Here is a 21,226-nt window from a genome sequence, read left to right on the forward strand (position 1 = left end):
TGCTCTACTGTTATTAAATTAATCTCCTGGTGGCAAATCATGTCACCTCCATTCTTTCTGAGTGGTCAAAAATCTCCTTTTATTAGCAGCATTGATCACGTTTATATTCTGTGAGATGATCTTATAAGTACATCTACACTGTATTTTAACAGAAGCCTTCAGACCCATTTCATGGCTGCTATTTTAGAGGGCTGTTTGTATATAAGATATATACATATACTGTTTGTATGTAAGATATATACATATACTCATTTTAAGATGTTCTTCAAACACTCCATTGTTTCACAGGGGAGGAAATAAAAAAACAAACCCCAAACCTTTTTCATTTTATCATATTGAAAAAGTGTGTGTTTCAATATTTATAGCTGTGTTTTCCAGCTTTGGGTGACTATGGTTTTCCTTTGTTTAAGTCGGCAGTCTCACTAAGCATAAATAGATGTATTTGCAGATCTAGTTGACAGAAGTTTTTGAGCCGAGGGTCTCAGCACTAAACTGCGTGATGACTAATGAAGAGCCGGATACACAGCGTCAAATCCTGTGCAGGGCTTCAGGACAGCCTCTGAGAAAGAAGCCACTTAAAAGGGCAAATGATGCAGTTTCATTCACTTTTATAATGGGGGAAAATCTGGTGAGCTTTCAAAAGGTTTTTGATGCAATTCTGTCACCATGTTAAAAGAAGAGATGGAGTTAATTCACCTGCTTCTAGAAGTCATCCCAAATCTGAATGCTGCTAACTCACTCTGGACTTGCACGTGGGATTCACAGTGCTGCTTCTCAGAAGTAACTTCTGGGTTGGAAATCCAATTAAACAAACAAAAACAAAAAAACAGGCCATCATACTAAACCTAAGCAGATGTATTTGCAAGTCTTGTCATGGTAGATTGTTGAAACTGAGGTCTCATCAGTAATTAAAAACTTTAAATGTAGACTTGACTTCAGTTGAGGCTTTTATAGTCACGGCCATCTACAAAATTTTGGATATCAGCATCTTATTTTATTTAACATGTTAACAGGTTGCCATATTCTTGTGTGTTGGACTGGGAGAGCTGTTTGGTGGAGGCTTTTACAAATTGGTTGGGCATTAAAAATACTATTTGGGGGGAACTGTACTTTGATATTTCTACCTGCCAGGGCCGCGTGCTTTCTCGCTTCCTCCTGAAGTGCCTCACGGCCCGAGGCCTGGTTGAAGACTGAATTTGATATGCTCTGTGTGATGCTGCCTTTAAGCTCAGATCATTTCAATTTTTTTTTTTTCTTTTTGCCTTTCCTATTTACACCTTTCCTGAAGTACCATGTTTTTGGACTGCTTTCTCCCAGAGAAAGCTAGTGATGGGAATTTAATCCACTTTTATGTTGTTCCAATGTATCCAGCCTACTCTTACTCTCTAAAAAACTTCAACAACTGACCAGTTCCCTTTAAAATCAAATGTCTTACTTGCATTATTGCTCAGAATCGGTGAAGAAAGTTTCATGTTGAGCCCAAATTAGAACATAGAATTTATCGAATAACTTTAAACTCCAGGCTGGCAGAAGCATGCCTTTCCAGGAGGAGACACCATATCAAGCATCTGTACATAGCTCTCATTGAATCTGAGAGGATGTCCCCTAAACAAATAAGGCAGATAGATTTGCATCGTAAACTCACTTCACATTAAATTCTAGACTTTACCTCTTTACCGTTCCAAAAAGTGGAATCTAGAGGGTGGCAGGATGGGGTGGGAGGAAGTAGAGGAGTGCTCTGAACCACGGTGCGTGATGATTCGGGTATTTAAAGGAGGTTGGAAGACGATGAGTATTCTTCAAATGTGCAGCTTTAACACATTATATAAAAATCACAGGATTGCTGGACCTCTAGCCATAACAGATAAAATAATTAGGTTCTTTTATTATTTTATATGTAAAAGAGGGGAAATAAAATTTGTGTCGGGGTTCATAAATTTGTAAGGCTGAATTAAAGGGTATTGTTTTGAAGAGACTAAAGCAATTGCTTTGTTGCCAAATTCAAATTAATTTCATTTTTGTCTGAGAACTTAGATTATTCTGTAGGCATATTCTGTTATAAACACTCCTACAGTATACATTATGGGAGTATTTTAAAAAACACAGCGTCAGACTTATTGTAAGACAGAAGTTAAAATATTAATTGAAGTAAAATATTTTTTGAATCGAAGAAAAACACGAGACTTCAGTTTCATTAATTAATATAATTTTATCTGCATTCTAATAATATTTTAGAATTCTGACAATTGCGCACTTTTTTTTTCAGGATGCAAGGCATGCTGCAGAAGGAGAAATATACACAAAACTTAACCAAAAAATAGATGAATTTATTCAGATTGCTGATTATGATTGGACAATGTCTGAATCGGATGGAAGGGCCAGTGGCTACTTAATGGACCTTATTAACTTTTTGAGAAGCACGTTTCAAGTTTTTACTCATTTACCTGTAAGTGTTCAAATTTAAGTTTAATTTCAAACTATTGGAGCATTATTTTATTTTAAAATACTAAGATTTTGAAGATAGATGTGATTTTTGAATTGTGCTCATGCTGGCAGAAGTATTTTTAAAATTGTTTTTTAGTTCAGATATATTTTCAGAGGTGTTTCAGTATGTTGATGATGCTTACCCGTGGTAATACTTTGAATTACTTTCAAATACTTCAGTAATATTGTTAACAGCAGCTAATTTACAAATAGCGTAAGTACTCATGCAGTTTTCTAGAGCATCAGATGGCCTTTTTAATTAGCCATATTGGTTCTGTGTACATATGCATTGATTCAAACAATGCAGAATTGGTGCAAATCCTGTATTTGTGCACGAGATTATGGATGTCTTGGATTCTCCGAGGTTGTTTTTAGCTAAATAGTTTTGATCATAAAAAGTAATTTGATTCTAGTTAATTGAGCTTTACTGAAATGAATCCTTGTTCATATTCAAATATATCCTGTGTTACTTTGTCCTGGGTAAAAGAGTACTGTTAGCCTGTTTTATGCACTAATTGTTACATTCTCTTGTCTGATTTCCCCTTGCTTTAAGACAAAAAAGACTATTTCTAGTTTGATCTATCGTCTTAATAGTTTATAGCTTTATAGGTCCGGAGTAACTTCAATACATCTTTCAAGCTACATCTGCTTTTCATCAGCTTGTCCTTGGTTGCTACCATCATGCGGATGTCTGAGTGCTTTACCCACATGCAGTGCCTATGAAGAATAAGTCCTCAGTGCAAAGAATGTTTTGAGACCCTGGTTTAGAAGTAAAAGATAATTTCTTTACATGCACAGCAAGGTGTTGAAGTTGCTGGCATAGTGGGTTTAGCTGGTCTTCCAAATCACATGTGAAGAGGCTGTCATTCTTCAGTCTCTTGTTTTTTTTTCCCGACTCAAAGACTTAACCCACTCAAAATGTGTCATGGAATATTGATGAGAACGTGACGTGTGAGGCATGTGCTCTGTGCCACATCAGCTGAGCAATTTTTGATAAAGAATATGAAGTTTGTGAATTAGTTAAATTCATTGTAATTTAACATACAAAACTGTGAACAAATGGCACTGCTCTTCAGTGACCATATGCATGTAGTTGGGAGATATGCAGCTTCTAGAGAAGGATGTACAGAAGTCTGTCACGAATGTATGTTGTGATATAGCTCTTTGGAAGTGAGCCACAGACAGAATGAAGTAATATGTTAAGAGGGATGGAAAGAAGCAGCTGTGTGGTTAAGACTTGAAAAGTGTGAAAGGAATAGAAATATGCATGTTGGGGCACAAGTCAACCTTTGGAGAAAGCTATTTCCTATGAAGAGGTTAACTGGTAATTTCAAACTCTTGTCAGGTAACAGGCAGGATGTAAAACCACATGGACAACTAGTCTGGTCTGGCAAGAGAGTTCTTGTAATTTTTTACTTACCCTGTGTACTACTCACTGTTCTGGCTTGGCCGATTGTAGAAATATGCAGTCCTATGAATGTTGTTGTGCATGAGCTGTGGAAGTTGTATGAAAATGTGTATACCATCCGTTATGGTGATTCTGGTTACATTTGTAATACTAAGTTATTTTCATTAAGAGAAAATTTAGAGTAAATGCATTTTCAAAGATAAGCCCAGAACTACGTTCCATAAGTCATTAAAATAGTAAGTGCTTTGGAGTGCTAAACTACACTAGATTCTCATATGTGCCATAGTTAAGATTTGGAATAATTTTAGTGTTCATTAATGGATTATTCCATTAATGTCACAGCGTAATTTCCATAATAATTTTTGTATAGCTGGCAGAAACATTCCATTGCTCAAAATAGTTTCTCGAAACATTTTTTGTAATTAAAAATCAAAGAACCAAAGTCCTAGCCACCGGCTGTAATTTTTGTAAGAAGTAGTGCAGGACAAGTAGAGAAATGTCTGCCTGCCTTAGTGTGTCTGATCACCTTAAAGGGGATTGTGCCAGGGCTGGGGGCATTAGTTGGCCACACTAGTTCTCTATAGGCTCATTCAAGGGTCGCTGGCTTTCTCTTTGATATTGTTTCAAACTCTAATCTTCTTGTAGGATTGTTACGATACGTTCATTAATGATTTTTTTGTTGCAGTCATTGGGTTCCTGTCATTAGAATCTTGTTTTATTTCAGCTGTATGTGTGAGCTGTGTAATGCACAGGGATGTGTCTGCTTTCATACTTCCATGTGGGGATATACTGAAGTATTTCTGTAACAATGTAGATGTAACTTTAAAAAATACATTTTATGTTAAATATCCATTTTATGCAATTTGTATTATTTTTATTGGAACATTAGAGATCTAAATCTAGTAGACCATGATCTCAGTTTTACTGAACCTGCACATTTCGTGGCACAACTTAGTTGGGGTCTGATATCTCCATTTAATCACTGGAGACACCTTGCATCTCTGAAGCTGCTTTTTTTCCTCCTAAGTTTTACATCTTAGTTTTCTCCTTTGTGCATGTGCACTCTACTTAGGAAACAGTTTTGGAAAATAAGATAGCTTCATTCCACCCTCCAGTTATATTACCATTAGATTTATGTTAAAATGTATTAATGGGTCATGTTACATTTAGATTCTTACTGTCCTGAGCCATTCTAAGTCTTGCTTGTAAAAAGTATGTTAATGTTATGTTAATGTTTACCAAGGTGGTAAACATGGCATTTATTTTTTAACCTAAGTATTTTGGAATTTTATAACGAAGACTTCCTCGAAAGGCATATCAACAAATACTTTGTCATTTGAAGTTTGCTATTTTGATATTTTGGCGGATAGTTCCTAATTACAAAAAACCATTTTGTTGCTGAATTAGTATTATTTAAATTAGAATCTCTTTTATTATGGCACAACAAAATACTATATAAGTTCACAGGCTTAAAAAAAATAATTTAAGGTATTAAGTAGCTGTAATTGTTCTTTTTGGAAGCCTTTCCTTACCTTTTATTGCTACCAATTTTTTATTCTTTTTTTTTTTTTTTGGATGTTGACAGTATATCTTAATTTTTTTGTTTTGATTGCCTTACTGGTTTTCTTCTCAGAATAACAACAATGACCATGCAGCTATGTCGGTAAGTAAATGCAAGATGAAGAAAAAGCATGTGAACTGCGAAACTATGAACTGCCTGCAGGCTTATTGCTTCAATTTTTAATCATTTAATAAAAAGACCCTTCTGTTTCCCTGATGACTTGCTGCGTACTTTGTGTAGTTGCATGCAGGGATCAGGGCTTTCGTACACTGGGACAGCAGGAGTGCTAAAAACCTTGCAGAAGATTGGTGGGGTGTGCCTTGCATCCCAAATGACAGAATTTAGAGGAGACTATGCGACCTTTTGGAAGAGAGGTCAGGTATCAAAATGCAGCTATGAGACATGCATAGAGAATAAGGGTAGACTGATATAACAGAATAAAGAGTCAGCGCTGCATCTGCCTGGCGTCAAGGGAATGTGTGTGCTCTTTTTTTTTTTTTTAAGAAGGTGATGGATTGCATTTAAGAATTCTTCCAAGCCCTGATTATTTTCAGGTCATCAATTTTTGTATAAGGAGTTTATTTTGATTTGTCATAAGCATTTCCATTATAATAAAAGTGTTGAAATTAATATCAATCTGTTAAGAGTGGCTTTCAAATACCAAATTTCTGGACTTACTTTACTGATTTTTCTCTAATAACTCTAATGTAGTTGAATCTTGTTGCTGTATACTGCTTAAGTGAACAAATGTACACTGTGCTGTCCACTGTTTAACTGAACGTATGTCCAAGGCACTTCGAGTACACAGTGTGGGAATAACCCCATTCATTACTACAATCCGGAAAGCAATTGGCTGAGTAGTAGCTCGCTGGGTCTGGAGAGAGGATCTAGCAGTGGGCTTCCAAGTTCTTGGGAGCCCGGAGCACATGAGTTTCAAGTGGAAGTTTAGGGAGGTGGATTATTTAATCTGTTAAAGAGAAGGCTGGGGAGAGACCTAATGGCAGCCTACAACCTCTTGAAAAGGAAAGATACAAAGGTGATGGTGCCAAACTCTTCTTGGTAGGACTGACAAACTCACAGATGGCTGTGGTCACAGGTAGGAGCTTGGAGGATGAAGCTTTGACATTAGGGAAAAAGTCTGCATGAGTAGAGTAGTGCCATGTTGGAGGAGGTTACCCAGCGAGGCTGTGCAGTTCCCATCCTCAGCTGATTTGAAGGCTCCGGCAGGAAAAAGAACAATGGATTTGAACTAGTGTTGGCAATAGTCCTGCTCCAGGAGGCTGGACTAGATGACATTGGTGGTTCACTCCGATGAACATTTCTGTGATTTGAATACTAAACCTCATGTTGAACTATCAAGCTCTTAAGTGTAATGAGTACTAGGAATACTTTGTGTGGGAATATTCCCTGTTAATGTTGAATGGGTGTCAGTGTGATGGTTGTGTCATGCTCAAGCACTGCCAGAATTTCAGAGATGCAGAGCACAGAGGCTGCGTTGCTTTTGGAGAGTTATAATTTGATTTACCCAGCTTTTAATGTTTCTGTTTTCTAAAGTCACAAGAGTTTAGTCTTCTGAGATTACTGCTGTTTTCATATTCTTTTACGTCCCATTTTAAGTCTGTGTTACCGTTTATAGTGCCACTAGATACTTAGAGTGAATAAGCAAATTATAATTTCGTTGTACAGCCATTAATCTCATGAGATCAATTGAGTGATCCAATTTGTTACTAAGGACCTGCATTTTTTTGTTTTCATTTTGAAAAGTTAAATAGAAATCATACCTTTTATTTTCAGATCAGTTAATTTGAAATTATAGAGGGTGTGTATACAAGTGTGTTTCATCTAAGTTTAGCACTAGCTGAAGTTCTATTCTAGAAATGTGTTTTGTCAGTGCAAAGTTAGTATAGGACAACTCTTTGGAAGAGTGACTATTGAAAAGTAACAGTTACGAATTACTTTCAAGTGGATATTTTTTATTATTTTTCAGTAGAATTCAGGGCGGAGACTTGAAGTAAAATTGAGTCTTCAGAATTGTATTAGTGTTTTTTAATATACTTGGTTTTTGTCAGTAGTTCAAAAGCTGGATTTTAGTCCCGATATTAAGTCATACCATGCTTTGGTTCTTATGATTGATAAAATCTGTATGTTTAGTTTATTTGCATTTGCAGAAAGTTTTTCATTATGTCATTTTGTATCGTTAAGTTAATTTTTCAGCTTCTTAGATGTAGCAGATAAGTTTTGTTATTTCCTTTCATGCTGAGGATGGCAGTTCGTGTTGTTTTGTTGTTTCTGTGATTGGCAGCAAAAGCCTCATTTCAGAGCTTGTAGTAAGGGTGAAGGGGTAGTGGTTTTCTGCAGCTATATTCAAAAACTGTCAATCAACAGCCTCCACAGGCTACTTAGAGAATGGATTTTCTTACCCGTTTCTCCAAATGCTGCTTCATGCTGTCTTTGATTGGCACGGCCTGGCAGGGAGGATGGATGAATCTGTCACTGGCGGGTTAATTGCATTACTGGTCTCAGCCTGACATCAGGTCTTTGACTCCTAAGTGGCTCAATACAAAACAAATTAGCAGATTGTAGTCATATTTCTCATTCTATATGCTTTGACTTTGTTGAATGCAGTCCATAAATCATATTGACTGACACTATAGTGAATGATGAAAGCTGCTTTTGAGACAGCGAGCGTGAGTCTTAGAAAGCAGCACTGCGAAGGTGCCGTGGAGGATGCATATGGCTGACCCTTTGGGAGTTTCCTAGGAGCCAAATGTCTCTTCGCTGCAATTGTTCTTAGGAGAAAAGCTTTTGGGTCCTATAAAAAAAGGATTTAATATGTCAGCAGATTCTCTTTGCAAGCTCCTTTGAAATATAAGAAGTTTGTCTAAGGGTTTTCTCTTTTTACAAACTTGTATTTCAGAAAAATGTGAAGGCTGGCTGAAAAAACAGTTGCCTTTAACACTGTTAGCAGGTGGTTTTGCTTATAGAATAGAGTCCTTGTTTCGTAAACTTTACATTGGTTGAGTGGAATAATAGGTTTTGTAGACAGCAGCAATTAGCATAGGCACGGGTGAGATAATGGTAGTGTCTCCAAATGGGAGGCAACTGGAGCGAATGTGAGAAGCTTGCTGAATCTCTGCATGCTATTAAATATAGGTATTTAATTCCTAGATACAGTAACCACAGCCACCCCCCTTAAAAAATAATCATAGTAATTAAAAAACCCCAAACTGACAAATAATAAACATTAAGAATGTTTTAAAACTAACTGAGCATTGTTTAATTCTGGAAAATAAATGTGTTATTGCGATGTTCACGAATCCTTGAATTTCCTCTTCAAAATGCACTATGAAAAAATGGCAAAGAATTGGTAAATTGGTGGATGGTGGAAATTTGGAGAGATATTTTTAACTAAGTCTTGTTTGTCAAGCACAAATTTGAATTTCATGTTTTTCTGAATATTCTACATCCAACATATTTTGAGCTGAGAAGAACTGAATTTTGAAGAGGATAACAGTAATGTTCACGTTTCTCTCAGTTAAAATTCAGCATTTTGATTGATATACAGCTTTGTTTTTTTCTCTAGATTTAAGAAAATTGAGTGATTGTATTAAGTATGTACTGTGTATAGTAAACTTGTTGATATGTCAAGTGAACAATAAGCCTGTAGTTCAAGTTACATAGTTGGAAATAGTTTAAATGTTAGGATGTTTCCATTTTATGAAATTTAAAAATAAGCATTAAATGTACATGTATTGATATTTATTTAAAGTCCAAGTGGCTTCTACCATGTCATTTCTGCATTGCAACCATTCTCTTGTGCTCCAGTACTATTGATATTTGCCAGATTTTAACAGTTAACTACAGATGTTTGTCAGAAAGATAAAATTCTGTCTTTTATTTAAAACAATAGAGGAGTACACATTGTTTGCATATAAAATAAATTGAAAGTTAAAATTTTCCTTGACAATCTATTAATCTGGTTGAACTTTTATTACATTATAGTGGCAGCATAAATAGGACATGGAGCTGATTTGATGGAGCAGTACATTAAACAAAGATGCACTAGTTGTTCCATTAAATCAAAATGACAGTTCCATTAAGTATTTCAGACCTACTACACTGTAATTAAATGAACTGTGGCCCATTGATTCGCCTTCTCACCTCCTTTTTTTTTTTCCTCTTCTTTTTTTTTTTCCATTCATATTGATATTGTTCCACTCGGGGAATAGAGCTGCATGTCTCCCAGGGTAATTACCGTTGGGTTTGGGAGACTTTTAAGCATGCTGTTCTTGCATTGTTTCTTACATTCCTCATTGTCAGTTCATCTATTTTGGTCAAAAATGTTATTTGCTTTTCTGAGATTTTCAATTAAGAAACTGACATCTCATTTTAGATATAAAGCTCTTAACAGTTCAAGGTGTCCTAATGCTAAAGAGGTATTAGCAAAAGCCATTTAATGTTTCAGTGTGACATGTGAGGAGAGTGAACAATTTCCATTGTATTGTCGACATTTTAAGTGTGTTTTAACAAAGAATGGATTTTTAAAATACTAAATATTTAGGGCCAGATTTGTTTTTGTTACATGTATACATGACAATTCAGTGATATGAGCAAGTTGTTTTATTAAGGACAAAATCTTGCTCTTCAGATGCTGGAGCAGAACTTTCCAAACTTTTTGGAACAGTGAACTGCTGTCTTTCCTTACCATTTTTCATTGCTTACGTGTGTTTCTGTGAGTCAACAGCGAATTGATCAACCTGACTTTACAGAAGCAGCTGGGGAACTGTTGCTTTAGAGAAATAGGTGTCATCACTTTACTGATGGATATAAGTAAGGCGATAGTGGCGTGTGCTCCAGTAGGTGTATCACGTAATTATTATTTCTTTTGTGTAAACATGTTCATAGTTACGTATGTTTCAATATATATTGTAACATAGACATCAGTTGAAAAGTGTGGTTTAAGTACATTAAACTACAGAGATTCAACATAATTGCATTTGAAAGCCAAGATCATCACTCTGCTCTAAAAGATTGCAGTGCTATGAATAGCATGATGCCATCTGATCAGGTATCTGGTCTTAATTAGTTTTCTTAATTCTAAGGTAGAATTTCCATATCTTTCCATTTTTCTGTACTAAATTTTTAATAATTTACTAAATGTCTGATGTTGTGCTTTGTTTTTTGGTCTCATGTACGGAAAATTATTTGTCTCAATTACATGTACATTGTCAAGAAAAATGTTACTAACTAGGCTGTGATTGGAAAACAATTTCTATTTTGTACAACAGAGGACTACATTTCATTTTGTCAGTAGTTGATTACTGACAGCACTGATTTATTAAGCACCTATAAAGATGATGGATAAGCATGAATACTTTAAATAATTTCGCAACAAGCATTGAGGTGGAATTCAAGCAATTGAAGTGCAAATAATTAGCACAAGCTGTTATGAGAAATGCCCCAATGAAAGCAATGGGTTTGGGTTATATAAAGTTTGGGGTTTTTTTACTGACTATTGTTAAAAATATTGTTAAAAGTATTTTCGTTACAGTCTTGCTTTCATTCTGTTTGGGTTTAAAAAAAAAAATCCACAAAATTGTCATATGCTTCAGCAACTTACATTGTTATTATTTTGGAAATGTTACTGTATTTATGAAAACAGTTGGATTTCTGAAAGAAATATCAATAATTGCTTAAACATATATTTAATTTAGCTCCCGAATTGATTTAGTAGAAACAAAGCTAACAGGTCACAGAAATAACAGCGTGATCTTTTTCCTTCTAATCTAAGTCCTGCATCATTAAGACTTTGAGTGTATATTAAAATCAAATCAGATCAAATAAGCAATTCTTTAGTGATGTGCCATTCGTCTCTATCTTAAAACCTGTTGCTCTTTCTACTAGGGAAAAGTGGCCCAGACAGCCTGCATGTCAGCCTGCCAGCATCTTTCAACATCCCTAATGCAGATGCTACTGGACAGTGAATTAAAACAAATAAGCATGGGAGCAATTCAGCAGTTTAATTTGGATGTGATACAATGTGAACGTAAGTAGATGTTCCAGTATTCCTATCTGTGTCTTTCTTAGCATTGCAAAAAAGTTCTTTAATGTAAGCCATATAGTGATCTTTTTCCATCACCTGCAAAAGCTTTGTCTCTTGAACAGCAACAAAAACATTACAGCACAGCTTCTTATAAAAGTATTTATGAGTAAGTAGGTTAACATTTCTGGGAAATTATTTTGTGAAACTTTTTTTTAACTCGGGTATGCAATTGAATCATATATCTGTTGTTAGCCCTAATGGGATCATAATTGCTACACCCAGTAAAAAATATTATAGTCTAGTACAAAATCGCCCCAAACCACTACATAAACGTTATGCTTTTATAGTTGGAGGAAAAAAAAAAAAGGTCAAATGTCTGTGAAATTTCATTTCTCCCGCTTGAATTTATTTATTTATAATGTGCTGTTACATGGCTTTCCTCCCTCCTAGAATTATTACTGCCTTACTGTGCAGAATAAAAGTACTAATTTAGTAAACATCGGATGTTGTTTTATTCTCATTGTTCAAAGTATGGCATCAGAATTATTTTATAAAATAAGTGGTTCAATCCAGCACTGAAGGCAGGATTAATTTCCTCATGTGTTCCATGGCGCTCAGCGCTGAGGGTGAGCTGTTCATCTGTGTGAAGGAAGTTACTTCTGTAACATCGTTATGGTATGAATAGGTTTTAGGTCTGATGTTATAGCTCATGACTGAGATACAGTGAAAAGGCTCACTAGGGGTTTTTTTTAATACATGTTTTTAGATTTTTATGCTCTTTTTTTTTCAAAGCATCTTTCCTCTTACGTGTTTGAAGGACAATTCTCGATGATTTTGGTGATGGCTTAAAATGGGGGAGTTCTGCAAGTCATATCCTGAGGTTTTTAGTTTGGACATGTGAAAAAATTGGTGACCACTCAGTTAGCAGCCACCTATGGGAAATGGGAAATTTTATTTCAAACATATAGGTTAGCATCACAAAGGGTTCTTTTGGGAGTCCAGAGACAGGGTTAAGGGGTATTTTTGACATTTTAATCATATGCTTGTCCCTTTCTCTCTCTGTCTCCCTTTCTCTCTCTGTCTCCCTTTCTCTCTCTGTCTCCCTTTCTCTCTCTGTCTCCCTTTCTCTCTCTGTCTCTCTGTGTTTCTGTCTGTCTGTGTTTCTGTCTATCTGTCTTTTTCTCCTGCCTTATTTGTTACATTACAGCTAACCTCTGTAACAGGTAGAGCAGGAATCTTTCTGACAGTCCTTCATTATACAGCCCTCAGTCTTTTCAGTGCATGGAATAAATCAATGGAGTAATCAGAGTATGACTGAAAAAAATATTTCTGATCATGACATTAAAGTTTGTCTCCTGATTGCACAAGTTGGCTAAACAGTTGATGGTTTGACTTTTTTTTAACTTTCGGTATGCTTGGTGTTGCAAATGTAACAGTGTTCTTTTCAAGTAGATGGGCAGGAGTATGTGTATGTGCATTTGTGTAGTTTCTCAGATGTGAAGAAGATCCCAGTTGTAGAAACAAAAATTCCACAGTATTCATAATACTGACACCATACTGTAATCATTCATCTAGACAAGCTGAATTGGTGCACCTACTACACAGTCATCTGCCTTCTGAACAGTGAAGAAAGCTTGCATGCTACCATATTATTCTGTTTCTAGTATTTCAAATATCATCTGTGAACAACACAGTACTTCACTACTCTGTATACGTTAACCAATTCGCTGTTTCACTCAGGGATTTCTAGCAGTACAGGTGAAAAAATGCATGCCTTGCAGGTGACTTTCACAGTATGAACAGTATGTTCACAGCAAAGTAATGAGAAGTCCCAATGGGTCCAGCTGTCATCTGGTCTCTGGGCTGTTTTCAGATCTTTTTCCTTGCAGCCTTTGCCCTATATTGTACCATCCTAATTTCTATTACCGCTCTTCCGCCAACTTTGGTTACTGCACAGTGGAAACTTCAATGAGTGGAGAGATATTAGCGGAGTTTTCATTTAATCTAACATTATAACATTTCATTATTTTAAGAGTAAAATATAACCTTAAGACAACATGTTTTGTTATATGTAGCTGTTACACTGAGCATATGGCGTGGACAGGACATGGGAAACCTTGGGCAAAAATTAGAATGTTTCAGAAAACTAGTAACTTAAAGACTGAAAAATGCATTCTTTCCACCATCATTGTAATGTAATTTCTAGCATCAGCTGTACAGGTGCAAGTAGAATAGATTTTAATTCGTCCTTTCTGCAAAGCACATTAGAAAAAAAAACGGTTTTGCGCAGAAGCACTTGGGGTAGTTTAAGTACAATTAGGGAAGCTTGTCAGAATAGCACATTGCAACAAATGACATTTTACACTCTGTGGATCAGCACAAGATTTTGCTCAGAGACTGCTTTGCTGTTGTGGTTTCATTCGTAAGGTCCATCACAGGCACATTCCAGGCCTCACTGTGATGTCTGTGATTTATGTTCTTGTTCATCACCCTCCCCCAGCTTTATTCTTTGACACTTTGAGATTAATGGATACGACAGTGACATTTCAATTAGTGCTTAGAATGTGTGAATAATTCACAATTGCTGGGTAGTTTCCTACTGTATTGCATACATGGGTTTGACATTTTACTTATAGACACAGTGGAGTATACTCAGCTGCATTTTGAACTAAGAAGTTATGTGAGATGTAGAAAATTATTAATATCTGAAGATAAATTTTTAAAAGTTCTTGGCAATATTCTAGATATTTATCCTGATCTTTAACATAATATTCTTTCTAATATGAACTGAAGGAGATCTAAATAAAAGTAGGGAAATGCGATTACTTGACAGATTTCTTTCTTTTCTGTTAAAAAGCAATCAACAGTCCAACAACCAACCCACCAATCTGTTAATGAGCAGCAATCTGTTAAAGTCAGTAAGTGCTGAAGTTCTTAGTCACAGAAATAGGTAGAATGATAAGTGGACTTCCAAGAAAGAGAGGTGGAAGGGAAGGAGGGGATCTTGTGGTGAACTCTGAGATTTCATTATCCTGCGTTGCATTTCTGTGCAAAATACCAAACTTCAAAAAGCAGACCAGAAAATCTGGATGTATCTGGTACTTTTGCTCAAGAATAGGAATGGTGGTCTTCTCTGATTTTATATATGCATATATACACAAAAGGTGTGAACTTCTTGCTCTGCCTCTGATAAGTTTTTTGTTTTCTTTCCAAACATTCCAAAAGTTTTCAATTTGATTTCAGTTTGTCCTGTTCTAATTGAAGTATTTCTCCACTCCCTCTACATATTTTACAACTTAGAGCAGTGTACTACCTCTGTATTTTACACCAGTCTTTCTCAGTGGTGATCTTCCACAAGGATGATTGGGATTCTTAGAATCATATTCGGAAAAATAGAAAAATATTAGGTCCCATTGAATAAAACCCAAAGAAGAGTCTTTTGCCTGAACATTGCATTTCAGTATCCTGAGGAGGGAAATGGGTTGGGCAGGAGAGGTATTTGCCCTTTCTTGAAGATGAAATTCAAATGTGGGTTGCTGTGTCTCACTTTATGACAAGCAAGGTGTACATAATAGAAAATGAGCTTTTCAGAGACATCATCAAGATCTAGATATCTTACATCAGCATTTAATTAAGGAATTAGAACTTGTCAGAAATTCTAATTGCTGGAAAAGTTATCAATAATATTTCTAATTTATGTGTTTTAACATAGCTGAATTGTGAGACAGGATTAATTAGCAGAAGGAGGTGTGATTCAGTAGCATCCTTCTTCACCCAGACATGAATCTGTGCAAGGATGAAAAGGTTTTGGGTCCTGCCTACAACGATCATGGGTTAACAGAGAATTAGCACAATGCAGGATGCAATGTACCTTCCTAACCAGCCCTATGCAGGGATTCCTGCCAGGTTTTTTTGCTTCTTCACCCACTGTGTGGAGAGCTGCTGAGCAAGAGAGATCTTGATCTGAGTGCTCTCTGTTGAGCATAGGTGAAGGTGCCCTCCATCCTATATGAAGGTGATCTCCAGGTGGGCATGCCAGAAGCTGAGGAACCCAAATCCTGTTTTTTTTCCTTGAAAAGACACAATATTCTCCTTGGGAGGTGTGTGGGGAGGTCGCTTTACCTGCCTCCTGTCCCATGTGGGAAGCCAGGTTAACTTAGCTCACTTGAGACCATCCTTCATCTGCCAGTCACATATGGCAGCCCGGGAGCGAGGGCAAGCGGGGAGATGTCCCCAGTCTGGGGGCAGGGCTGGGGCTCTGCCTGGCCAGCTGGCAGCTCCCTCAGCGCCGCTCCCCTCCAGGCATGTTTGAACAGCTGGAGCCTCCAACAGGGCTGCAAAGTGGCTGCGGCTGCTGAAATAGTCGCCTGATTCTCCGCTCTTCCTTTAAAAATGCCGTTGTAGCTTTGCTGTCCTGCCTGTGAATCAATGCTATGAGGCTGAAGTAAAACTGTCCTAATTTAGCTTTTGATCCAAAGTCTGGACTCTGTTTTTTTAATTTCTGCCATTGAGCAGCAAAACTATTTGTCAGGAATTAGGTACAGAATTCCCAAACCAACAGAGGCACAATTAGATTGTGCCTAAAAGATGGGATATTGAGAGAATAAAATTAAGAGACCTGCTAATAAATCTGAAAGTGTGTAGAAATTCAGTACAATTTAGAATTAAAGATGTCTGAAATTCCATTTTAGCAGTCGCAGCCTTTTTCTTAAGATATCCATTAATACATATATACATCAATTCACATATATCCAGTATACAAAATGTAATGAAAAGATCAAAGCTAAGCATTCAAAAGAAAATGGACTGAAATAATATTTACAATATTTGAATTTACCATTCTTATGTATGTGTTACCTCCCAGCCTCTTTTTGTATTATTACATTCTTTTTTCATTAAATCCTACCTCCTGTAAATTCCCAAACTGGCTGTTGTAGGAAGTACATTGAGTTTGTACATATTGTGGACACACATTGTGCCAAAGATCCTGCTCTATACACAAAGAAAAGGTCTACACAGTATCAGCAAAGTGCAGGAAAATAAGATGATAACAAAAACCTTGTGAATACCAGATTCATGTAATGCATGTTTTCAGCTTATTTTCCCCCAAACATTGAAGTATCTGATTCAAACAGCCAAGCAACCAGTTTTTTGCCTCTATATGTGACAGTTTAATGGTGATCTTTAAATTTCATTCTCATATATTATAAAATTCCTTAATGCTCTTATGCGCACTAAAACAACCAACCAACCAGCCCTCTACCCCTCCAAATCCTCTTAAAGCCTAGAATGAATGTAGGGGGTGAGTATTTTAAAAGATGTATGTAAATGACAATGTTTCATTACTGTCTGGAAAAGGACCCTTAGGACAGAGACATTAAGAATGTTAATCCTGTTCTTACAATATCTTCCTAAAATGCTGTGCAGTAGAAAATATTTAATTAGGTTTGTAAAATTGTTAGAAAAACTTCAAAGCTGAGGGCAGAGGGGGAACTGTCTGACCGTTACCATAAGCAGATTACCCTTTTGCCCTTTGAACTCATAAAATTGTAATAATGAAACAATTTCTACTGTAGTCACCAGTCAAAAATTACCCAAACGTGAGAATAAATGCTTATGCTGTGATGAGTATCCCTGGTGTTGCACATGCATTCATAACATAGAACTGTAGTTAACTATTGCATGAGCTTTGCTCTCTTTAAGTTGGGTACCGTGTGTGGTTTTCGTGCTGTAGCTGCAATGGTAATATGTACTACATAGAGAAATTAAATCATACCGCACTGTTTAATGCATTAGGATGAATTTCAAATGGTGTTAGCCTGATGAGCTGCAGAAAGGATGCAAATATTTGCCCCGTGGCAAGCGAAAGTCTACCACTATAGGAGCATACCTCCCAAAGTATTAAGTGCCAATAACTAACTGAAAACGTCTGCTGCGGGTCACGCGTTTCAGTTATATTAACTTGTCGGCTTTGTAGCCGTTCCTTTGCCATTGAGCTTCCTTCTCCTGTGCTGCCACTGTGGAGTGGCTGGAGGAGCTCAGAGTCTAGTGGGAAAAGCTGCTCTCGGTGTACTGTGTGTGAAGGGAAAGTGATACCGGATCAGATACAGATGGGCCTTACCTTCCAAGAATAGTACAGGTTCCCCTTCCTTGTTCAGGGGACATGGAAGAGACAGCTTCTGACCATCACGCTGATCCCCCTTGTTAGTGTGCAGCCACAGCTTGCAACCCATGTAGCTCTTTTTAGCTGTTTGCAGTGGGGCATTGCTAAGGATTCCCTCTATAGTGTGATGTTCCACTTTAAACACTGTTGGCTGACCACAGGGGCTGGCATTGCAGGCCTGTCTGTCCCTGAAGAAAGGGTGATCCCCCTGGCCATGAAGTACCTGCAGAAGACAGCCACGGAGACACCCAGCCCTTTAGCCTGGGCCGTTCAGAAGGTACTTTCATAGGCTTGGAGATCTTTTGTTCTTCTGCAGGCTGGTGGTTGTACAGACTGTTTTCTCTTTGCTGCTTAAAAAGAGTTTATTATTAAGCAAACTCTCATTATAAAATGCTGGGGTTAGGATTTACTTTTCTACTGTTTTTTTATCTTCTTTTTTATTTGAAAAGCATCTTTGTGGTAGATTGAAACTGCCTGAAAACTCCTCTAGAAAGATGGTGTTGCTTATAAAGTAGCAAAACCAGACCATTTAAATTTAGACTTGAATACAGTAATCAGTGAGAATTTGCCAACTGTCAGCAATACTTCTATGTGAATTTACAGTGTTCTCCCTAGGGTGTTTGATTGCTATTTTTTATTCCTTTAGTTGAAGAAGAACCAAGTAATATTCCAATTTAATATTACATGACTGTCCATAAAAAATTTTGCACTACTGTAATACAAATAATAAATCCTTCCTCTACTGGTAAAGCTCCTACGGTGATACTATATTCATCTATTACTAGGCTATTCTTAGATATTCTGAGATGGTCTTCGTAGCTTCTTGTACCACTTAAGTTATAATCTTTATTATTTTCATTTACAATTGCATCCCATATAATAATTTTTAGACTTGTGAATGTAGTCTGTCTGAATTCATTAGTTTGCTTTACATTGAAAACAAACGTTCAGAAGAAAATGATTGAGCCCATTATGTTACCATCATGTTAGCTCGGACACCACTGTCTTTCTGGATGTTACTTTCACTTATGATCCAAATGTTCTTACTAGCCATTGAAAAAATAAATCTATTAAGTATTACATATTACTTTTAAATGATAGTAGGAGTCCATGTGACACAGTAGAGTTGAGCACTGGATCTGGAAATTTTTTTATACATATATTTGGTTTCCACTGTCATTGAATGGCCTGTTTCTCAAACTTGGAAAAAGAATGTTACCTTTCACCGCCACAGATGACACCTCTCTAAGAGTATTATAGTAATATCTACTTTGTTTTGTTAAGAGCTCCAGCTGAAGAACATAAGAAAAATTATCTTAAGCTCTTTTGAAGTAAGATATCTAACTTCAGTGGGGATATCAGGCAGTGGCTCTTTCTGCAAGTGTCCTTGTTATTAGTGTGTGACTGGGATGAGAACAACAAAAAGTATATTTACTTTTAAGTTTGACAATTATTGATAATTTCCTAATGTAAAGAAATAACTGACTTCTTTCATTACCATAAGTGTTATCATTTTTTGTATTTTGAATATAGTTTTGCCTTCCAACTTTGACAGCCTGTTTTGGAGTTCAAAAAGAGCAGAAGTTCATTGTTGATAAGTTAGCTAAAAGGTGTGAACAGGAATTTCAGCTCTGCTCTGTGCCACATAGAGCTTTCCACCCGTCACCTGCACATTAAACTAACCCCCACCTTAGTGTTTGTCTTTTAGTGCTGTTTGGCTGGAGGTGGGGTTTTTATAGCATGGATGCTGTAACAAAAGCAGATGTTTGAAAATATGTTGACAGCCATGGAACTGGTATTATTTAGAATTTTTTCAGTAATCACCTCAGGCGAAAAAAGTTGTTGGCTTCTGTTGTTGTAGCATTGCTACTGGGTTAGAATTTTAAGCAAAATTTCTAATAATACTTCTAAAGGTGTTATTCTTTGGGATTGTTGAAAAAATTATGGTAAAGTTGTTGGTTTGTTTGCTTTTAGTCACTGTTAGTAATTTAATCTATTTCTATCAAACCGGTTTCATTTTAGTGCTAGCTAGCATTTATATTGCATAAAGCTTGATTTTCTGTTAGATTTTTAGAAAAAAATACATCCGTAATGTTTTTAACCTTTCTTTGCAGTGTTTGCTAGTTCTGAGCCTGTGCCAGGATTCCAGGGAGACACCCTGCAGTTAGCTTTCATCGACCTCAGACAAGTAAGACACTAGTTGTTGGTTTTTATCCTGCTAATTTCCCCTTTTGACCAATGCTGAAGTTATTAAATTCAAGAACCTTTCATGTTTTTGCATTCCCATGTAATTAGTTTTGAAAAGCAGTTATTTGAAGTGTTATTGGTGGCACTATTCCCTGTAATTCAGCAAAAAACTGTTTCTCCAGTGTGTTGTTAGGGGGCACTGTGCCACTGGTGGTACTGTTACATGCATATAAGATTGAATTTTGGTCCTGACAATTTTTGAAGATCCTGTGATGCCTTTTTGCAAGAGTGTACATGTTAACCTGATGTGTGCTGGCCTGATTTCTTTCTGAGCAATTGCTCCTGTCTACAAAACTACTACCTGGAGAGCAGAATTGGGCATGTTATCATTTAGCATTTCCTTTCCTTAATTTGTTACACAGCATTCTTTTAAACTCCTAAAAAGCAGCTTTATTCCAACTGGCTGATCTTTATTCTATATCAAATTTAATTTTAAATGCCTTAATATTGGAAGCACTTCTCCACAGTTCTTGCCAAAAAGAAGGTTTTTCCAGATTAAAATCTACTTATCTTAATTTCACATAGTTATTTCTATTCTCTGCTCTCTGTAAATTCTGACGCTATATCCACCCATAGCAATTAATTTTCAAAAATTTTTCATACTTGAAATAAGCTTTTAGAAAGGATTTGTTATTTCACAGGATTGCAAGTATAAGTGTCATTTAAATAGTGACATGAATCATTAACTGCACATGGAGGGTCTTAAGCTTTCTGCAGATGTTCTTGATATTTTTCAGCACCATTATGAGCCTGTCAAAGCCACCAGAAAAGAGAAGAAATGTAGAAAGAAATCCACATCAAATTATCTATATAGTAAGAATGTTTTTGCTGTTAATAGTTTAGTAGGTTTTTCACAGCAAGATAATGAAAAGGCATTTCATAAGGGAAGATTCCTGAAGCAAAAGTATTCCAGTTTTTCCTAATGGTTAGAAAGTGCTTCATTGTCTTTTTAAAGGAAGAAGTTAAAAGGCAGAGTTGTCTGCTACACTCTCACAGTAATATAATAGTGAACAATATCTACAATGGGATAAGTGTAGACTACGTGAGGAGGATATAGGATCGTGACCATAAGATTTTTTCATGTGATACTTGTACATTAGGAGTTCCAGAATTCAGTATGTAAAGATGTACGCTGTCAGACTTCAAACACCACAAATCTTGCCTTGACTAGCAGCCTACCTCTTTTGGATTCTTTTTTATTCTACTTTTATTATCTATGTTAGAAGTGACTAAACATCTTCCAATTTGTCCTAAGCCAGTTTAGTTGATGGGAAAGGATGTTGAGAGATTTTGGCACCATTTCTGTCATCCACCTAAGTG

General features: G+C 36.4%; 1 protein-coding gene across 8 annotated transcripts in view; it reads left to right on the top strand.

Moving 5' to 3' along the window:
- Positions 1–21,226, top strand: part of EXOC6 (exocyst complex component 6) — a 94,892-nt gene that overhangs the window by 49,541 nt on the left and 24,125 nt on the right. For 6 of the 8 annotated variants that reach the window (XM_065638602.1, XM_065638607.1, XM_065638605.1 and 3 more), the window contains exons 18-20: positions 2,267–2,446; positions 11,358–11,499; positions 19,774–19,847. In XM_065638602.1, coding sequence (XP_065494674.1) covers positions 2,267–2,446; positions 11,358–11,499; positions 19,774–19,847 — 396 coding nt within the window. Of the gene's footprint in view, positions 1–2,266; positions 2,447–5,525; positions 5,556–11,357; positions 11,500–19,773; positions 19,848–21,226 lie in introns of all 8 variants that reach the window. The other 2 variants (XM_065638601.1, XM_065638603.1) reach the window with 1 other exon arrangement.

The sequence above is a fragment of the Caloenas nicobarica genome, chromosome 7 (genome assembly GCF_036013445.1).
Source record: "Caloenas nicobarica isolate bCalNic1 chromosome 7, bCalNic1.hap1, whole genome shotgun sequence".
NCBI classification, from domain to species: domain Eukaryota; kingdom Metazoa; phylum Chordata; class Aves; order Columbiformes; family Columbidae; genus Caloenas; species Caloenas nicobarica.